This window comes from Bos indicus, chromosome 23 (genome assembly GCF_029378745.1).
Source record: "Bos indicus isolate NIAB-ARS_2022 breed Sahiwal x Tharparkar chromosome 23, NIAB-ARS_B.indTharparkar_mat_pri_1.0, whole genome shotgun sequence".
Classification (NCBI taxonomy): Eukaryota; Metazoa; Chordata; class Mammalia; order Artiodactyla; family Bovidae; genus Bos; species Bos indicus.
The window spans coordinates 19,347,661-19,365,085 of record NC_091782.1 but is presented as its reverse complement, the minus strand read 5'-3'; the positions used below and the strand labels follow the sequence as shown (position 1 = coordinate 19,365,085).

Below are 17,425 nucleotides of genomic sequence, written 5' to 3'. Positions count from 1 at the left end.
AGGACTTCTTGCCTGTCACCGCACACCACCCCAGAAATACCCTCCCACCCACACAAGAGCCCAAGTGTAAACCTGCTGAGATACAACAACATACCATCCCTCCACCCTCAAGTGCACACCAACTTAATCCTTACCCTAGGTTTTAAGGGAAGTTTTATCTTGTGTAAAAATAAATGATGATCACTGAGAAAACAGGATCCATCGTGCAGCTAATTTTGCTGAAATAGAACCATCCGAAAAAGTCAGGGGTCCCCAAATGAGTTCTACAAACACACTGAGAAGGATTTTAAATGTGTTATCTGTGTTCTTTAAGTTACTTTATTTCCAAGAAGTCAATGTCACACGGTATTTCTTGACTAAATTGGCTGTGCCAGTAAAACACAGGGAGAAGTATTACTTCTGGACCTAGTTCCCACCTCTAAGGAAAGCCTTTCCATTTTTACAGCTAACATGACAAAATCTACTTTTCAGCCAACTTCCTCAACACAGCAGTTTAGATACAATTTCAAATACTATTAAATTTAATGGCAGGCCTAAATTCAGACTTCTCATTTCACTTTTGCACCTACTGGAAATTATTTCACTCAAAATAATTATGTCTTCAGATGATTTCCTATTTCCACTTAAAGTGGAAACAAATTAGAACACTTCAAATTCTATTTGCACTTCCCAAATACAGTAATGACTCATTTATCTGGCATCATCGGAAAAGAAGGTTCTCCACGTTAAGTGTTTTCCAGATAAATGAAGTCTGGAGGAGCAGAAAGCTCATCCGCCTGAGTCCTTGCTGTGTCCCCAGGGCCTAGAGCAGGGGCTGGTCACAGCTGATGCTCAGTAACACACTGAATGTGTGATTAAATAAAGGCCTACGGTTTCAACCGTTTGATGAAAATTCTTCTACAATGGCCATCCTTCTTTTTCTGTTTTATAAAAACATGACACTGAACAGAAATTAAGTTTTTCTTATTAATTGGAGTATCCTCATGAACGGCAAACATGCTACACTCCTACCTAAGACACCTATAATGCCCTCAGAAGCTATTCAAATAACATGGCCTTTTGCCACCATATTTAAATGGCCTCAACATGCTGTGTTTTCATAACTTTTCCTTTCCTGATATTAGCTGTCACTTATGCTTGGAGGTGCTGCCATTGTTTACACACAGATGTCTGGTAAGGTTCCAAAATTAATTCTATCTCCTAAGCAGAATAAAGTATGTGGACTTGGTTAGTCTTTCCCACTTGCCTCTGACCTGTGACTATCTTCTGATTCTATTTACTTAAAGGACTCCTTATACCAGCCAAAACATTCTACATAAAACCTGAGATGGTTCTAACTAGTTTTAAATGAGAATCTTAAGGATTTTAATTTAAGTTCTAAGTTTCAAATACTAATCATGAGTAATGGCTTGAAGACTAGCTCCAAAATAAACCTCAGGGTATATTTTTTTAATCCATTTAGAAGACACCAAGCACGACAAAGCTGGATTTCATCTTGCTTGATACGGTGTGATGGGGCCCTAATTTAGATTCACTGTTCCAGAGCTCACGCAGCAGAACTCAAGCACACTGGCAGTCGGGAACTGTGCTCAGTACAGCACGGCACGTCTCCCTGAACCTAAGAGTGCACGGATAATTTCAGTACAGCCTTAAGTTTATATAATACAACTAGAGTTCCTTCCCCACAACAAACTCTGAATAATGTTTATAATTTAGCAATCAACTGAAATGATGAAAGAATTACCACAATTGAAATAAAATATTTATGTATTTCAAATCAGGAGAACTGTGTCTTCAAAAACTCAAATAAGCTAAGACAAATCTAGTTCTGAATTAGGGGATGGATACAAATAAAATGAGGGATTTGTTTATTTGTGTTTTTGAGTCTCTTTTCTTCTTTTTAAAGATTTAATGAACTTTCATTTGAAATAAGCAGAGTTTACTAAATTAAAGGATTTGATTACGTGTTCTTTAAAAGTAACTAGCTGAGTAAACATTAAAGCAAGTTATCCAGGAGTCAAGAAAAGAAAAATTACTTCAGACTGTTTTATGAATATTCTTCCAAAATCACCAATCCTTCAGCAAAAATAGTTCAGCGGAAGATTTCGGTTCCTGGTACTGAACTGAACAAAGAGAACCACATGTTTCTAATGGTTGCTCATAAACGACCCAAATAAATCTCCAAAAGAACAGCAGTGGTTCTCTCTGTATTTTTCCCTTCAAAACTCACAAGACCAATTCAGCATAGAAATAAAAATTACTGTACTTTATGGCACCACTCACTTTGTGACACATTTATTTGCTGTCATGAAAGTTAGTGCCTCAACAAAGTAAATGAGATTTGGGGGAAAAACTTTTTTTTATATTTTAAACAGCACAAAATGTCCTTACCATTTGAGCAATAAAGAGTTTGCCCACCTCAAATGAGATTTTCAAACCAAGTGAGAGACCTAAGCATTTATATATAAAGGTTACAAGGAAGCTTTCCAAATAGCTTTCCAATCAATTATGATGCTGACCTTAGAACAGAATTACACTGCTAACTACCACTTATCAGAAATGAAGCCTACACAACAGAAAATATAACTTAAATTTAACCACTGATGTTCTTTTTACTTTCCCTGACTTGTGAATTAAAACACGGAGCAACAGCACACCCTGCTGGAAGTCAGTAACACAGCTAGAGTAACCAGCAGCAATGGACTGTTAAAATTTTACCCAAGATGAAAATCACTTCAGGAAGAAACTCTGATTTCCCACCAAATGAGAAAAGAAGTTCACGAGCATTACCATTAGGTGCCTAGACATGTGACCTTAAAGGTAAAATTAAAAATTAACTAAAGTTTACTGCTTTTTCCAGCTCATTTCCCTAGCTCCACACAGCCCCAACCACTCCAAATGACTTCACTGTTTTTTATTTTAACCCTAAATAAAATATATTCAAATCTACTTTACTTATGGTAATCACGTAAGAGGAACTTGAAGCCACTTTCTGCACGTGACTGCCTGAAGCACCCCTTTATACTTCCCATCCCAAGATACCTTGGCCTCAGAAACACCCCTGAAGACCACCGTTAAGAATTCACAAGGCAGCCTAGCAGTCCATGAACCACAATTTACATACCACTGGCAAAATTCCTACACAGATTCTGGAATTCAAAACATGCAGACTATATTAAGAAACCACATGCTATGAAATTCCCATCGAGTACCTTTCAATGTTTTCACAGACGTGAAAAATCATGGAAGCCACTGTCTAGGTAATCCAGCTCAGCGCTCTCCCTGTAGCAAACTCACAGGAATCAGAAAGTGAGCAGAAAGGTACTGAAGTTTTTTAAGTGTGCCCTCTTGGTTACAGAAAGACAGCTCCCTGGTCCACTGATCTCCCTCCTTAGAGAAAATTGCTATTTCAGAACGCATCTACACTGTTCTGAGCGACCAGTGTTCACTTTTTGGCTCCTTGCTCCCTCGTGTAGAAGGTTCTGATTGACCTGTGGTCAACTTAGAGCTCTCTTTATCACAAAGCCCAGCCATCCTGAAAAACCAATGCAGATCAAACACTTCAGTGCAGTGCAGTTTTTTCTCAAGAAATTCAAAAACAATTACATCTATTTTTCTGAAGTTGTATGAGTTTCATTCATCAGAGGTATGAGTTTGATTCATCATTTCAATCAAAGTACACATTTAAGGTTGAATATTAAAAGGATACCAACCTCAAGCCTCTTTTCCAGCGACTCAATTCTGTCCTTTTTGCTAGCCAGGTTGGCCCGGGTGTAGCGGCTCTGCCCGGGAAGATACAAAACTTGACTGTAGCACTCTTCCCACACCTGGTTATAAGCTTCACTTGAGAGTTCTCCGTGGCTCATACCTTGTTTGACCACTTCCATCTCCTGTACCAGAACATCCTGAGCCTGTCACAATAATAATTTCAGTAAGCTTGAGTACTAGAGACACTTGCCATCAATAGAAAGTTTTAAAAGACTGGTCTTTCCCTCCCTGGGCAAAAGCAATGAGCTTTGGTTGACTGACGGTTTTTTGGAAGGGGGTTATAAATATCTAAGTGAAACAAATTAAGAAGCCTAGAAGTCAATGCAGATTGATCTGAAGAGTCAAGCATCCATGTATTACGCCCAATAATATAAACATTCTTCGCCTTCACTCATTAAAACAGCAGCTACCATTTCTCAGGCGTCTACTATGTGCCAGGAACTGGACTGAAAAGTTTTACCTATTTTATCTCCAAACAGCATACCACTCTTACAAAGCAGTCAACATTAACCTCACTGAAGTTCATGAAGCTCATTAAGGTCATTAACCTCATTACAGTTCACGAAGCAAAGGCTCAGAGAGGTTAAACAATTTGTTCAAAAACACAACACTAGGAAGCAGAAGAGACAGGCTCACACCCAAACCAAAGGTGACCAGTGCGTGGGGGTGCTCCTTCCGCTCACCAACAACCCCGACACTTCCGACTTCCCAGTGCAGTGAAGGGGAATTAGGCAGGGTTTTTTTTTTTTTGACACATGCCTTTTTTTTTTCATCTGAAAGAATGTCTCTGACATTACCAGAGAATAGGACTGGAAGCACAGATCAAATAATGACAGATCACAGACCAATTGCTGGTCACTAGAAAAGATTCTGTTTAAGATGATAGAATGAGGATGGAATTGGACAAGCGGAGTCCAATCACAGTTTTAGCATTTAAATAGCTATCTGAACTTGCTGAACTTCTGTGAGCCCGTTTCTCATCTGGAGAGGGGAGATAATACCTAACATGTTTGTTATGAGGATTAAGTGATACAGCAAGACACAAAGAGCCAGCCCAGCAGCAGACACACAGACTCCATCAGCATACCACATGAACTCTTTCCAGCCCTTTGCTTCATGGCTCATGAAAAACCAACAATTACTTTTTGTGCTTTATAGAAAGCTCTCAATCATTCCAGGAACATCAGAAAATAAACACAGACCAAAACATAAGAAAAATCAAGATAAATAACAAGCATATGAAAAAATTTAAACAAAAAAAAAAAAGAGGGGGATCAAGTCTACAGAATATAAAGAATGGATCCTTTTAAATGATACCTCTTAGAGGAAATAATGGAAACAAACCAATTTTAACACACTTAATGACAACTGGGCTCTTTATTATCAGTGAAATGGTATTTAACTCTGAAACGGTACATGGTAAAAATTGACAAATTTAGCTCTTACAATGATTAGGAGAAAGTACAGCTAAGTTCCACTGAAACTGTGCCTAAAGAATCTGCTAAGTATAGGTGCTTCAAATTTTTCAGAACACAGGGGACTACAAACAGGTCATAAAATACAGGAGGATGAACTACTTTGTAATGGTTTCATATAAAATTCTAAAGCACTACTTACAATTATTTTCAAAGCATGCATTAGAATCTGTCCCTTACAGAACTTCTATTAGTAACAATGTGATCTTTGTTTCAGGTTTCCATATATACAATAAATTCAGGAAGACTGATTTCCTCAAATCCATCTTCTCATATTTTCACTCTAACAAGAGGAAACTGTTCAAGCAATGAGGTCATTATCTGATTCTTAACAGAGGGTAGCTTCCATAGCACTTACTAGAAGACAGCAACTCAGTTACTCAGAAGCAAACTGAAACAGAAATCTAAACCCTTCTTCCTCTATTTTCTAAATATTCTATAATAAACATGTATCACTTATACAGTACGAAAAAGGGAAAGTAGGAAAGAGAGAAGGCGAGTACAAGAGGGAAAAGAGAAGAATCTGGTTTCCTCCTAAGTCCGCCCATTCTAATGGACAGGTACTTCACTGCCCCGCAGAATGAAAGACTAAAGAAAGAAGACTTCAGCAAAAGACCACTCTTCTTCCAACCATGACACCAACTCTCTTTTCCTGGATCACTGTACAGATTTCTAGGCACAATCACAGCTGTTTGCTCTGTCAAAGCAGAAAGAATAAAATGCATATGGAGGAAGAGGCAGGACAGGCGTTATATCATACAGAAAACATTTCTTTATTTCCTTATCCACAAGGGCAGGGGGAAACCATGTCAGAGAAATACATGCAGTAAACAGTATTTCCTTTCTGTGAATAGATGAAAGGTTTAATCTGTAAATATTTTAATACATTCTTGTTTTAACAGCAAAATTAAACCCAGAAAATGACAACTGTAGGAACGATAAATGAGGCACACACCCATGAGACAAAAACACCCTGTCATCAAAGCCAGTGTCTCTCTGATAAAGGTCTATCATTGAACATTGTGGAGAGGGGAGGGGAGAAGGGAGGATGTCTGCGTAACATTTAACATGAAATTTCTCTCTTAACCATATATTTCTGTTGTTTATGAACATCCATATAGGAAAATATGTTCATGTTTGTCCATGATACACAGTATCTAACAAATACTTAAATCTTGAGACAAAAATACTCAATGATACCTTTTTCAGCTCTTCCTTGGAGAATTTTTCATAAGGGTTATGTTCCAGATAGGCAATGTGCTCTGCATTATTGGTACCAAATCCTACAGTTTTTCCTTTTTTATTTCCAGATGGCTCATAAGGATGATGTAAAAGGTCATAATGAAGCATTGTGATCATTTCCTTTTTGATCAGTTCTTCACTTTTCTGTAAATCTGTTAGAGGTGGTTCTACATTTAACGGTCTTAGAATTGTTTCATTTACCTAAAATTTTAAAACAAGTACAATTATTAAACATAGTACTGCAACATACTACTGTTACTACTTCTTCCAGCAATGAATTAAATACAGGCACACCTTGTTTAACTGTGCTTCCCGTAACTGCAATTTGCAGACAAGGTGTTTTTTTTCACAAACTGAAAGTTCGTGGCAACCCTGAATTGAGCAAATCTATTGGCACCATTTTTTCAACAACATCTGCTCATTTTGTCTATGTCACACTGGCAATTCTTGCAATATTTCAAACATTTTTTTCATTACTACTCTATCTGCTATGGTGAGCTGTGATCATTAATGCTACTACTGCAAAAAGATTATGACTCAGGGTCAGAAGCTTAGACGATAATTAGCACTTTTTTAGCTATAAAGGAGCTTTTAATCAAGTTATGTACATTAAGTACATTAAGGTATATACTTTTTTTAGACATACCACTACTGCACACTTAAAAAACTACAGTTTAGTATAAATGTAACTTCTATACACACAAGGAAACAGAACAATTTGCACTTGACTGAATGATGTGCATTTCACTGCAGTAGCCTGGAACCCAGCTGCAGTATCTCCAAGGTATACCTAAAGCAGTTTAACATTTTCAAAAGAAATTATTTTTTTCTTTCAAAATTCTTATTTGTACCAGTGAAGCATTTCAAAGACTGGATCTGGGAACTGCTTTACTGTATTCCAGAAAGTAGATGAAATGTTGTTTTACAGACTTTATGATTAATATAAAATACATCAATCACATAAAAAGAAACTTAAAACTTCCTAAGGCAGAAATTCTAATACTTACTTCTGATGGTCTTGGCAGATCCTTCTGGACAGCTTTGTGCATTCGTTTCATTTCCTTTACACGCTCTGCATCTCGTATGGCCTAGAAAAATTATTTTTATAACCATTTTTACAGCTATACAGTATCTGACACATTTCAGTAAAGGTGAAAACACTTTCATCTATAAGAACATGTATGTTCAAGAGCTAAAGCTGTAGTAATCTGTGTAAGTTTGTAGAAAGGCAATATAACGCCACTGAAATTAGACAGTCTATTCATTCTCATGTTACAGCACAAACTAAGAACTTCCAACAGCTACTAGGAGCATTCTCCAGATTTGCATGGCTCCCTTAATCAGATAATCATTCTTTTCTTGTCTAAAAGACCAAGTCCTAAACTTAGAGGGGATGCTTCCAATTATCCCTCCTGCAATACAACCTTTCCCTTCCACCTCAGAAGCTACTGATTTTTTATTTAAAAACCCAGCCAGCAAGGGTGCTGTTTTATGACTCTTAAATTATGAATAATGTGGGTTAACACAAGAAAACGTTAAACCATTTTTTAGAATAAATGTAGCTCAAAATAGTGAAGAGAACTAAATTCATAAAGTATTATCATATATCCCCCACCAAAAAGCACATTCATGTGGTTTCTCTCTAAAGCATGACTTCCATCACTCCAATCCCTAGAAGTGATTCAATTTCTAAAAATATCCCAAAATAGGCTGCAACAAGAAGTCCTGAAGGGGATCACATGATCTCAGTTTTAGCTGAAGTTTTACCACTTTCAAGACACAAGACCTGGGACGGTTAACTTAATTCACCTGAGTTTCCTCACTTCTAAAATGAACCTGATACCTATCCTACTTATATCACCTGGTCGTTATGTACATATGAAAAATAATTAACTAGAAAGTATATTAGTACAAGGTGTTACTAATTTTATTCTGATGCACTCTGAATTTCCAAATCCACATTTTTTAAATTTTCTTTTTCATTGGAGGATAACTGCTTTACAATACTGTGTTGGCGTCTGCCATACAACTTGAATCAGCCATAAACATACATATGTTCCCTCCCTCTGGAACCATCCCCCCCCCACCTCCCAGCCCATCCCACCCCTCTAGCTTGTCACAGAGCACCGTGTTGAGCTCCCTGTGTTTCCCAAAACTTCCCATTAGTTTACACTGACGAAGAAACAAATCAATCAACCAACAAATCAATCAATAAGATGTACTTGTTTTAAGACTGGTCAATAACATCTTTTCTTGGCAAGAGTAAAAGCAATATCTAAAAGACTACTTACACATATTTTAAAGGAGCATAATGAATTTGACAGAGGATATTTAAACTGCAACATGTATGATTATCCATTTTAAGAACACCTATCAAGATTGATCTAAGTACTTTCCTTTAGTGCAATTTTTTTCAATACTGAAAAAAACACTAAGTAGAGATCCTGGGACATGTTAACAGTCGTCACCCACCTGCTTCCGTGCATCCACATCAGCAGCATCTTCAATGTAAGTATCATCTATTTCACGCTCTTCCAGTTCCTTCTCAGCATTTTCTGGTAGAACAATTTCAAAGTCATTCTTAGGAGCAGGAAGACCCAACAATCCTAAACGTAGGTGTTCACGAGATTCTCTTTCCTGTAGAAAAAAATTAGTCTTTCTCAATTTAAACACATTAAAATACTCAACTAATATTGTGTAAGAGTTTCTAAAACACAATTAGCCTAATTTTAATTCTAGAAAAATGATCCCTAACTTAAGGGTTGAGACAAAATTTTGTTTAATTTTTATCTCTACTTCTTCCCTACATTAAGACCAATCATAAAAACTTAGATTTGTGGTCAATGAATTTACTCTGGGATAGTCTAATAGCAGGTTTGAGAATTATACCTCTGGAGGGCAAAAAAACAAGAAGTCCTTTAGGATTTCCTTTTAAGGATTTCTGAAATTTAATGGGAAATGAAAGAACAAATTCAAAAGTAAATTTGTCCTTGGATAAATAAAACCTAATCTGAAAAGGCAGCTGAATTTGTGTGTATGATTCTTTTTCATACAAAACAGGTCATATGCAAGCCAAAGAAAACAGCTCATACTTCCTCAAAGTGCCTAGTACCCAAAGTCTTCCCCAGTCCATCCTCAGCTCACCTGTCTGTCTCATTCCCTACTGGTCCGTCACATATATGCAAGGAGGGAAGACCAGGTGAGCTGCTACGTCCAGAACATGCTCCATGCTTACTCATGTTGTGATCTCCACATGGGACAGCCCCCCACCCTACTTCCGAGCATACCTCCTTCAAGGAAGGCGTTCCTAGTACCCACCCAGCAAATGTGATTTATTCCTTTCTTCGGCCACCCTTAGCATGTTGGTTTTACTCAAAGGGCTTTATTTTGTTCTTATAATTATTTTTGGATTTGGTTTAGTACTGCCAATCTCTCCAGAGCATAAACTATTCTTTAAGACAAGGGACATCTTTACTCAACTTTCAATCCCATGAAGTGTCCAGATCTGTGCTTTTACACACATTAGATTCTTCACTTGTTTAATTCCTATGTAGCCATTCAGAGTCAGCATTACATGGTATCAATCCAAACATTTAAAAAAATTCTCAACTAACCAAATCTATACATGAAGTTAGAATTAATTTGTAAAATAGAAGCAAACCACCATTCAGTTCAGTTCAGTCCAGTCACTCAGTCGTGTCCAGCTCTTTGCGACTCCATGAATCACAGTATGCCAGGCCTCCCTGTCCATCACCAACTCCTGGAGTTCACTCAGACTCATGTCCATCGAGTCAGTGATGCCATCCAGCCATCTCATCCTCTGTTGTCCCCTTCTCCTCCTGCCCCCAATCCCTCCCAGCATCAGAGTCTTCTCCAATGAGTCAACTCTTCACATGAGGTGGCCAAAGTACTGGAGTTTCAGCTTTAGCATCAGTCCTTCCAATGAACACCCAGGGCTGATCTCCTTCAGAATGGACTGGTTGGATCTCCTTGCAGTCCAAGGGACTCTCAAGAGTCTTCTCCCAACACCACGGTTAAAGCATCAATTCTTCGGCGCTCAGCTTTCTTCACAGTCCAACTCTCACATCCATACATGACCACTGGAAAAACCATAGCCTTGACTAGACGAACCTTTGTTGGCAAAGTAATGTCTCTGCTTTTGAATATGCTATCTAGGTTGGTCATAACTTTCCTTCCAAGGAGTAAGCGTCTTTTAATTCATTTTTTAAAATCTCACAATGATCTTTCATGGTATAAATAAAAGGCTCAGTAGTAATGTAATAAAAGCAATAACATGATCAAAAATAAAACTGTAACTTTTATAATTAGCTTTCTATATCACCTTGCAAAACGTACAGAAGAAAAACTTCATTAAGGTCAGCAATGAACATCAAATTAACTTGGCTCTGATACTTTGTCCTTCTAAAAGTACAGAGGCAAACAGAGGAATCAAAGTTCAAAATCTAATTTATGAGGCATTTGAAATTCATACCTTATTTTAATAGGGAAAAAAATCAGTGTACCATTCAAGAAGCTAAACTATTAATTAGTAAATAATAAAAATTAAAAATCACAAAAGATACAAGGAGCGTTACTATCAGCATAATCAATACTGAAAAATAAGAATAAGAAAAAGTAGGCTAATAAGACCAAAAGGTTTCCCTTCTCAAGTCCTACAAATCATGTTCCTTTTCTAGTGTCTGCAGGTTACAAAATCTGAAGGCATATGAAATACTCACTAACAAGGGGAAAATTTTTATTTTGGTACCCTTGAGATTTTAACGTTTTTAAAAAGTACTAAAAGAGAATTGACACAGACCATCTGCTTCACATAAGAGGGATCACTGTAGTCTGCCATTCCATCCTCAGGATTAATGTTTAACTTGTCTCGAAGAGGAGTTCTACCCGGGGTGGAGTTAATAACTGGTTTGGGAGTCGTCCCACTCCGGGGAGTCAGCCCTTCAGATCCATGAGAAGGAGTCCTAGAAAGACAGAAATTCTAGTTAATGAAAGTGCCAACTTTATTTGAATTGTGCTTCCAAATATTTTTCACATAAATTATTTTATAAGAAAAGAAATAAAGATTCCTAAAATTTTGTCTCCCTATCTGGTTTTAAGTTAGACTTCTCGGTTAAAATAAAGGTTTGGTTCAGCTAACTCAGCATTTACACGCAGTGTATTTATTTTAATACTTCAAATAAAGTCATGATAGCTAGTATTTTTTCACCTTATTAACTAGGTCCATAAAACATTTTTCAACCTTTTCTTAACACATCAGGGTGGCTAAGAACACACAGTAGTCAGGGAGGTTGGCCACCACACTTAAGACCCCAAACGACTCTCATTGAGTTCAGTATCTTCAACTTATCATGTCTCCTCCCTGCCTATAGCTGTTGGCCATCACATTCTCATCACAGGTATGCATACTTCAAGTTTGTTTGGAAACCAAACACCAGACTTTTAGGATCACATCTAAATATGAATTGTTCTGAGTTAGGTCCTAGAAACTCTCAGAAATAAATGCCCTAAACTTCATACCATACAGTTTAAACGTCCAAAGCTTCGGATTTCTCTGGTATTCCAGTGGTTCAGAATCTGCCTGCCAAGGCAGGGGACACAGGTGCAATCCCTGGTCCATCCCTGGTCCAAGAGAATCCCACATGCTTGGGGCCACTGAGCCCGTGCACCACCACAAGAGAAGCTACCACAGTGAGAAGCCCGTGCACCACAATTAGAGAGAAGCCCCAACTGCCACAACTAGAGAAAGCCCTCGCATATCAATGAAGACCCAATGCAGCCAAAAATAAATAATTTTCTTTTTATATGTTCAAAGACTTTTGTTTTTTTTGATTACTTCCTGAATCCTGGCTGTGTTCCACACAGGTGATGCTGCCAGAGAGCGTTCCCAGAGGTGAGGTGAGGTGCTACCATATAAGACGTGATTCCTGCCCCCAAGGAGCTCACAATCTAGTTGAGAAACAAGACATACACGGGAGAAAGAGGGATTAGGCTCTCTTGCAAGCCTTGCGTAAGTATTATGTCACATAAGGTTTTCGCTGCCAATGTTCTTGATCCTGCTGTCATGCACAGCTATAACAGTCAGAAATGCTTCACATACTTAACCAGTAAGAGGACAAATTTTAAAATTAATAGTAAACCCCAACTATTTCTAACCTTAAAAGCTCAAATTCTATTTTAATACACGTTGTTTCTATAATATTTGTATCTTAAAAATTCTTTAAAAACAGTAGCTTAAAACAAAATAAGTTAAAAAAAAAAGAAGTATAAACAAATACTGAACTCCAGTCAATGATTTATATGACAAAGAAGTGTTTAGGGTGAAATGTACTAATACCTGCAACTTGCTTTGATATGTATTTAAATATAAGATAGGCTGATGGCTGGATGGATACATGATAAAGCAAACACAATAAAACCTAAACCATGGAATCAAGTAGTGAGTATATGGATGTTGGCTTTACCATTCTTTCAACCTCTTTAAATGTTATACATTTTCATGATAAAATGTTGGGGAACAAGCAACAGTAATACATGCATAAAAGGGATTACAATTTTTATAAAAGTCACCAATCATCATTAATAACGGATGGATCTACTTCTTAAATCAGATTAAAAGTATTCACAAACAGAGTGACAGCACCAGAAACTCTGAAAAAAGAAGGAAGGTTCATGTAGTATTTGACTAGTTCCTAAATACTATAATGTTATTTGCTTCTATGAATGAGGGGAACTCTAAAAGCAAGTTAAACACTAATTTCCATTTTCTGTCAACATTTCTAAAGCAAACACATTGTCCAAGTCCTCGGATTCAGGTTTTCTAAAGCAGAAATCAGTTGTTTATTTACAATACCTGAATGGGGTAGAAAGAACTGTGTTTGGAGTCTGTACAACCTGCCGCTGTGGTGTCACACCTGAGAAGTCGCTCTCATGCAAAGGGGTGTTGAGTCCACCTTTTAATGGGGTGTCCACATTGGTCAGAGCCATGAGGTTTTGCGCTTCCTGATTAACAAGATAGTAAACAAGCATGTTTTAATAGTTTAGACAGCTTAGCAAACCCCTCTCTTATCGCCCTACTACACAAAAAGCAGGCACAATTCTTACATATTTTCTCAATGAAAACCAAGAGAGAAAAAGAATATTGAACCATGGAAGAATTCAATACTTCCATTCTTTCTGACATTAACATGTCAGAAGTTTTGAAATAGTTTTATATGTCAAGAAATGTATATGTGATTGTGGCCTCACATACGAAAACCATTACCCAAGAACTTTTCCTATTTCCCATGCCAAGCCTCTTTACATGAAGAACTAAGAATTCAACTTTCCCAACATTAGCTTAAGCTAAACAGCAGAATACCCAGTCTGGCTTTATCACGAATTCTTGATCCAATCTTCATTAGACTCTCTGAGTCTCAGTTTCTTCCACTGTGAGGTTAAGATATTACCAACTGGTCTATCTACTTCATAAGAAAACTCAAGAAGACAGATTACTTTCTGAAGTCTTGCTTGACCTTTTCAGGTTGGACTGACATGCTCTCTTTACAGTATAACCCTCTACTATAACCCTGCACTCATTACTAACACAGCACCCACAACTCCTAATCCCCAATTCAGGGTCTGTGGCAGGCTACATTTTCCATAGAGTCACAGCCAAGTAATTCTCATCTCACATGCTCTTCTTACAATCCAACACTGATACTCCAACCACTGAACTGTACATTATAAAAGGATAAATTGCATCTTAAAAAAATATATATATATATTTATACACACACACACACACACACACACACACACACACACACGTGCTTCCCTGGTGCCTCAGACAGTAAAGAAACTGCCTGCAATGCAGGAGACATGGGTTCTATCCCTGGGTTGAGAAGATTTCCTGGAGAAGGAAATGGCAACCCACTCCAGTATTTCTGCCTAGTAAATTCCATGGACAGAGGAGCCTGGTGGGCTACAGTCCATGGGTTTGCAAAGAGTCAGACACAACTGAAGAGACTTAGCATGCATATACCCGTCTAATTAAAAAAGACAGAGCTCAGAAATTTAAAATATGACAGTAGAAATTTAACAACTGTATGAAGGTAAAATTCAGAAAATCTCCTAGCAGTGAATCAAAAAAGTCACTTAAGACAGAAAACCAGAGAGGAATAGCGAAATAAAGCAATGAAGGGGAGGAAATTTTTCTAATTTTCAGAATAACTTCCCAGAATTGAAGGTCATGAGTCTACAGAATGAAAAAACTCACCAAGTACCTAGTACAGTGGTTAAAAATAAACCCACATCAAGAAATATGCATGTGAAAAAGAGGTCATATAAGCTTCCAAAGGAAAAAACCAGGTTTCCTATTAACCTTAAATGCACAAGTCAGAAGCCCCTGGAACACCGCCTTCAAAGCTATCAACAAAAACCCTTTCAATCTGGAATTCTATACCCAGTTGTACAAGCAAATTAAGAGAGTAAAACAGTAATTTACAGATATTCAAGACTTAAAAATTCCATCTCCCACGAAACCTTCCTCAGAAAGCTACCGACAGATATGCCTCACTTTAGGGAGCCAACCAAAAAAGCAAGAGACATGGGAGCCAGCAAAGAGGAGACCCAAGGGAAAACTTTCCAGGGTGACAGTGAAGGGAGAGCAAGAGAACAAGCCATAAACAAGATCTAAGGAGTAATCCAGTCCAGACTAGAACATTCAGAAATTCTGGGAAAGACTTCAAGTGCTGAAAAAGATAAGAATACCTAAAATTTGACCAGATTACAGGAGACTGACAGTTTATAAAGTCCAGATCCAGAAATGAATTTGTGCCAAGTAATCAAAAATCTTAGCAACTAAGTAAGACAAGTATTAATCCAAAGAACAACAAAACACTGTGCAGTAGAATAATCATAAGGTACTTGTAGGTCAGCAGTGAACGCAGTTTGCATAGTCACAAGTGATTGTGACAGTTGCTCAGTCGTATCTGACTCTCTGCAACCCCATGGACTGTAGCCGGCCAGACTCCTCTGTCCATGGGATTCTCCAGGCAAGAATCCTGGAGTGAGTTGCTATGCCCTCCTCCAGGGGATCTTCCTGGCCCAGGGACAGAATCTGAGTCTCCTGCATTGCAGGCAGATTCTTTACCATATGAGCCACCAGGGAAGCCCCACAGAGTCATAAAGTAAACCATAAATATAGAGCTAACCAAAATTATGATTAACTACAGTGGAAGACGGGAAAATGGAAAGAGTGTGGATGCACAGTAGAGGCAGAGGGCATGAGAGAGCCAAATGTTTAAATTCTAAGTGGAAAAAAAAAATGCTTTAAACTGAAAATAAAACCATCATGAAACAAGTGCCTTAGCATTACAGTGGTGAAAACAAAGAGCTGTCACTCATAACTCTAGAAAGCAGACAGTGAGGGGCACTGTTTTCTTACAAAGCCTTATAGGACTGTTTGACTCCTGAATCAAGACCTTAAGATTATATTTGACTCTTAGAAAACTGAGATGTAAGGAGTGCTGAAAGACTCAATAGTATTCTGTGAGGTCTGTCTATTACCTAGCATGCTAACACTAGGAACACTCAGAGCTGTACACCTTATACGTTAAGGAGCGAGAAGGAAATAGTACTGAAGGCCGTCTATGCCATGCTAAGTATAGAATCACAAGGAAGTTTTAAAAATCACTGTAAAAAAAAAAAAATTACTGACTACAGGGAACTCTCCTGGTGGCCCAGTGGTTAAGAATCCACCTTGCAATGCAGAGTACACAGGCTTAATCCCTGGTTGGGGGAACTAGGATCCCATGGGCCAGAGAGCAAGCAAGCCTGCTCACCCCAACTACGGAGCCCATGAACACAACTAGAGAATCGGTGTGCTGCAATGAAAAGATCCTGTGTGCTGCAACCAGGACCCAAGCACAGCCAAATAAATACAATTACTAACTACACACGTATGATTTTTTTTTCCAGGACTGCTAGGCAATGTGTAATTTTTAAATGCTGTGCTTTACTGACAAGATTTAGCTTCCCTACCATGGAAATCTCTAGCAGCTATGCATTCAGGACTGTTTTAAACTGCTTATGCTAAGAGACACAAAACCAAACCATTTAGTCTTCTCCTTTATACCACTTTCAAGGACAGGAGGCAAAGTGAAAGGCTCATTCTGCCCATGGCAGCCTACCTGCAGAATTCTGTCCTGGGAAGCTGGCGTCCGTGGTGTTCTCAGAGCAATGCTGTTGTTGGTGACATTGTACTCAGACAAGAGAGTACTGGAAGCAGAGTTTGTTATGCCAGATTCCTCAGCAGTCTGACGTGCAATTTCACTTGCTTGGCCTACTTTTACAACTTCTTGGAGTTCTGCATCTGAAATCTGAAGATAACAGTTATCATAGTAGCAATATTTAACCAGAGAATAACACAGCTTAAAACGTCCACATTCTAGAAAGATGAACTGCTTGGGTACACAGAGGTTCACTATACTACTCTTTATTTTGTGGGTTTGAAAATTTCCATAATATTAATAGTTTTTTAAAGTGTTCCCTATATAAAGTACGGGGGAAATTCCATACATGATACAGTATCAAACTGTATTCTTCTATTTCCATACTGAAATTGTCTCAAAACAATATATTAATAAATCAAGACTATAAATTAATAGTGTTTGTACAAAACCATTTATCAATTGGGGGGGCATACTAAAAATAAATTAAAATATCAGAGTCCACTGAGCCACAAAAATCCCTAAGAAAATCAAAAGGTGTTATTTTTGTAGTTTTACCAAAATAAATATCCTAAGAACTATTAAAAAAAAAAAAAGTTACAGGCAAAATTCCAATTTAAGAAATATCACCAGTACAAATGATAGCATCTGACAAAACTATTTTATGTTTATACCCAAGAATTTTATATTAATGTAGCCAGGGCATTCATT

The 17,425-nt window shown here is 37.8% G+C and overlaps 1 protein-coding gene across 1 annotated transcript in view; it reads right to left on the bottom strand.

Annotated features, from left to right (window-relative positions):
* Positions 1–17,425, bottom strand: part of CDC5L (cell division cycle 5 like) — a 44,123-nt gene that overhangs the window by 13,901 nt on the left and 12,797 nt on the right. Inside the window, exons 8-14 of the mRNA XM_019985941.2 lie at positions 16,676–16,864; positions 13,357–13,505; positions 11,305–11,467; positions 8,958–9,122; positions 7,493–7,573; positions 6,444–6,686; positions 3,714–3,911 (exon numbers count right to left, since the gene is read on the bottom strand). Coding sequence (XP_019841500.2) covers positions 3,714–3,911; positions 6,444–6,686; positions 7,493–7,573; positions 8,958–9,122; positions 11,305–11,467; positions 13,357–13,505; positions 16,676–16,864 — 1,188 coding nt within the window. The remainder of the gene's footprint in view (positions 1–3,713; positions 3,912–6,443; positions 6,687–7,492; positions 7,574–8,957; positions 9,123–11,304; positions 11,468–13,356; positions 13,506–16,675; positions 16,865–17,425) is intronic.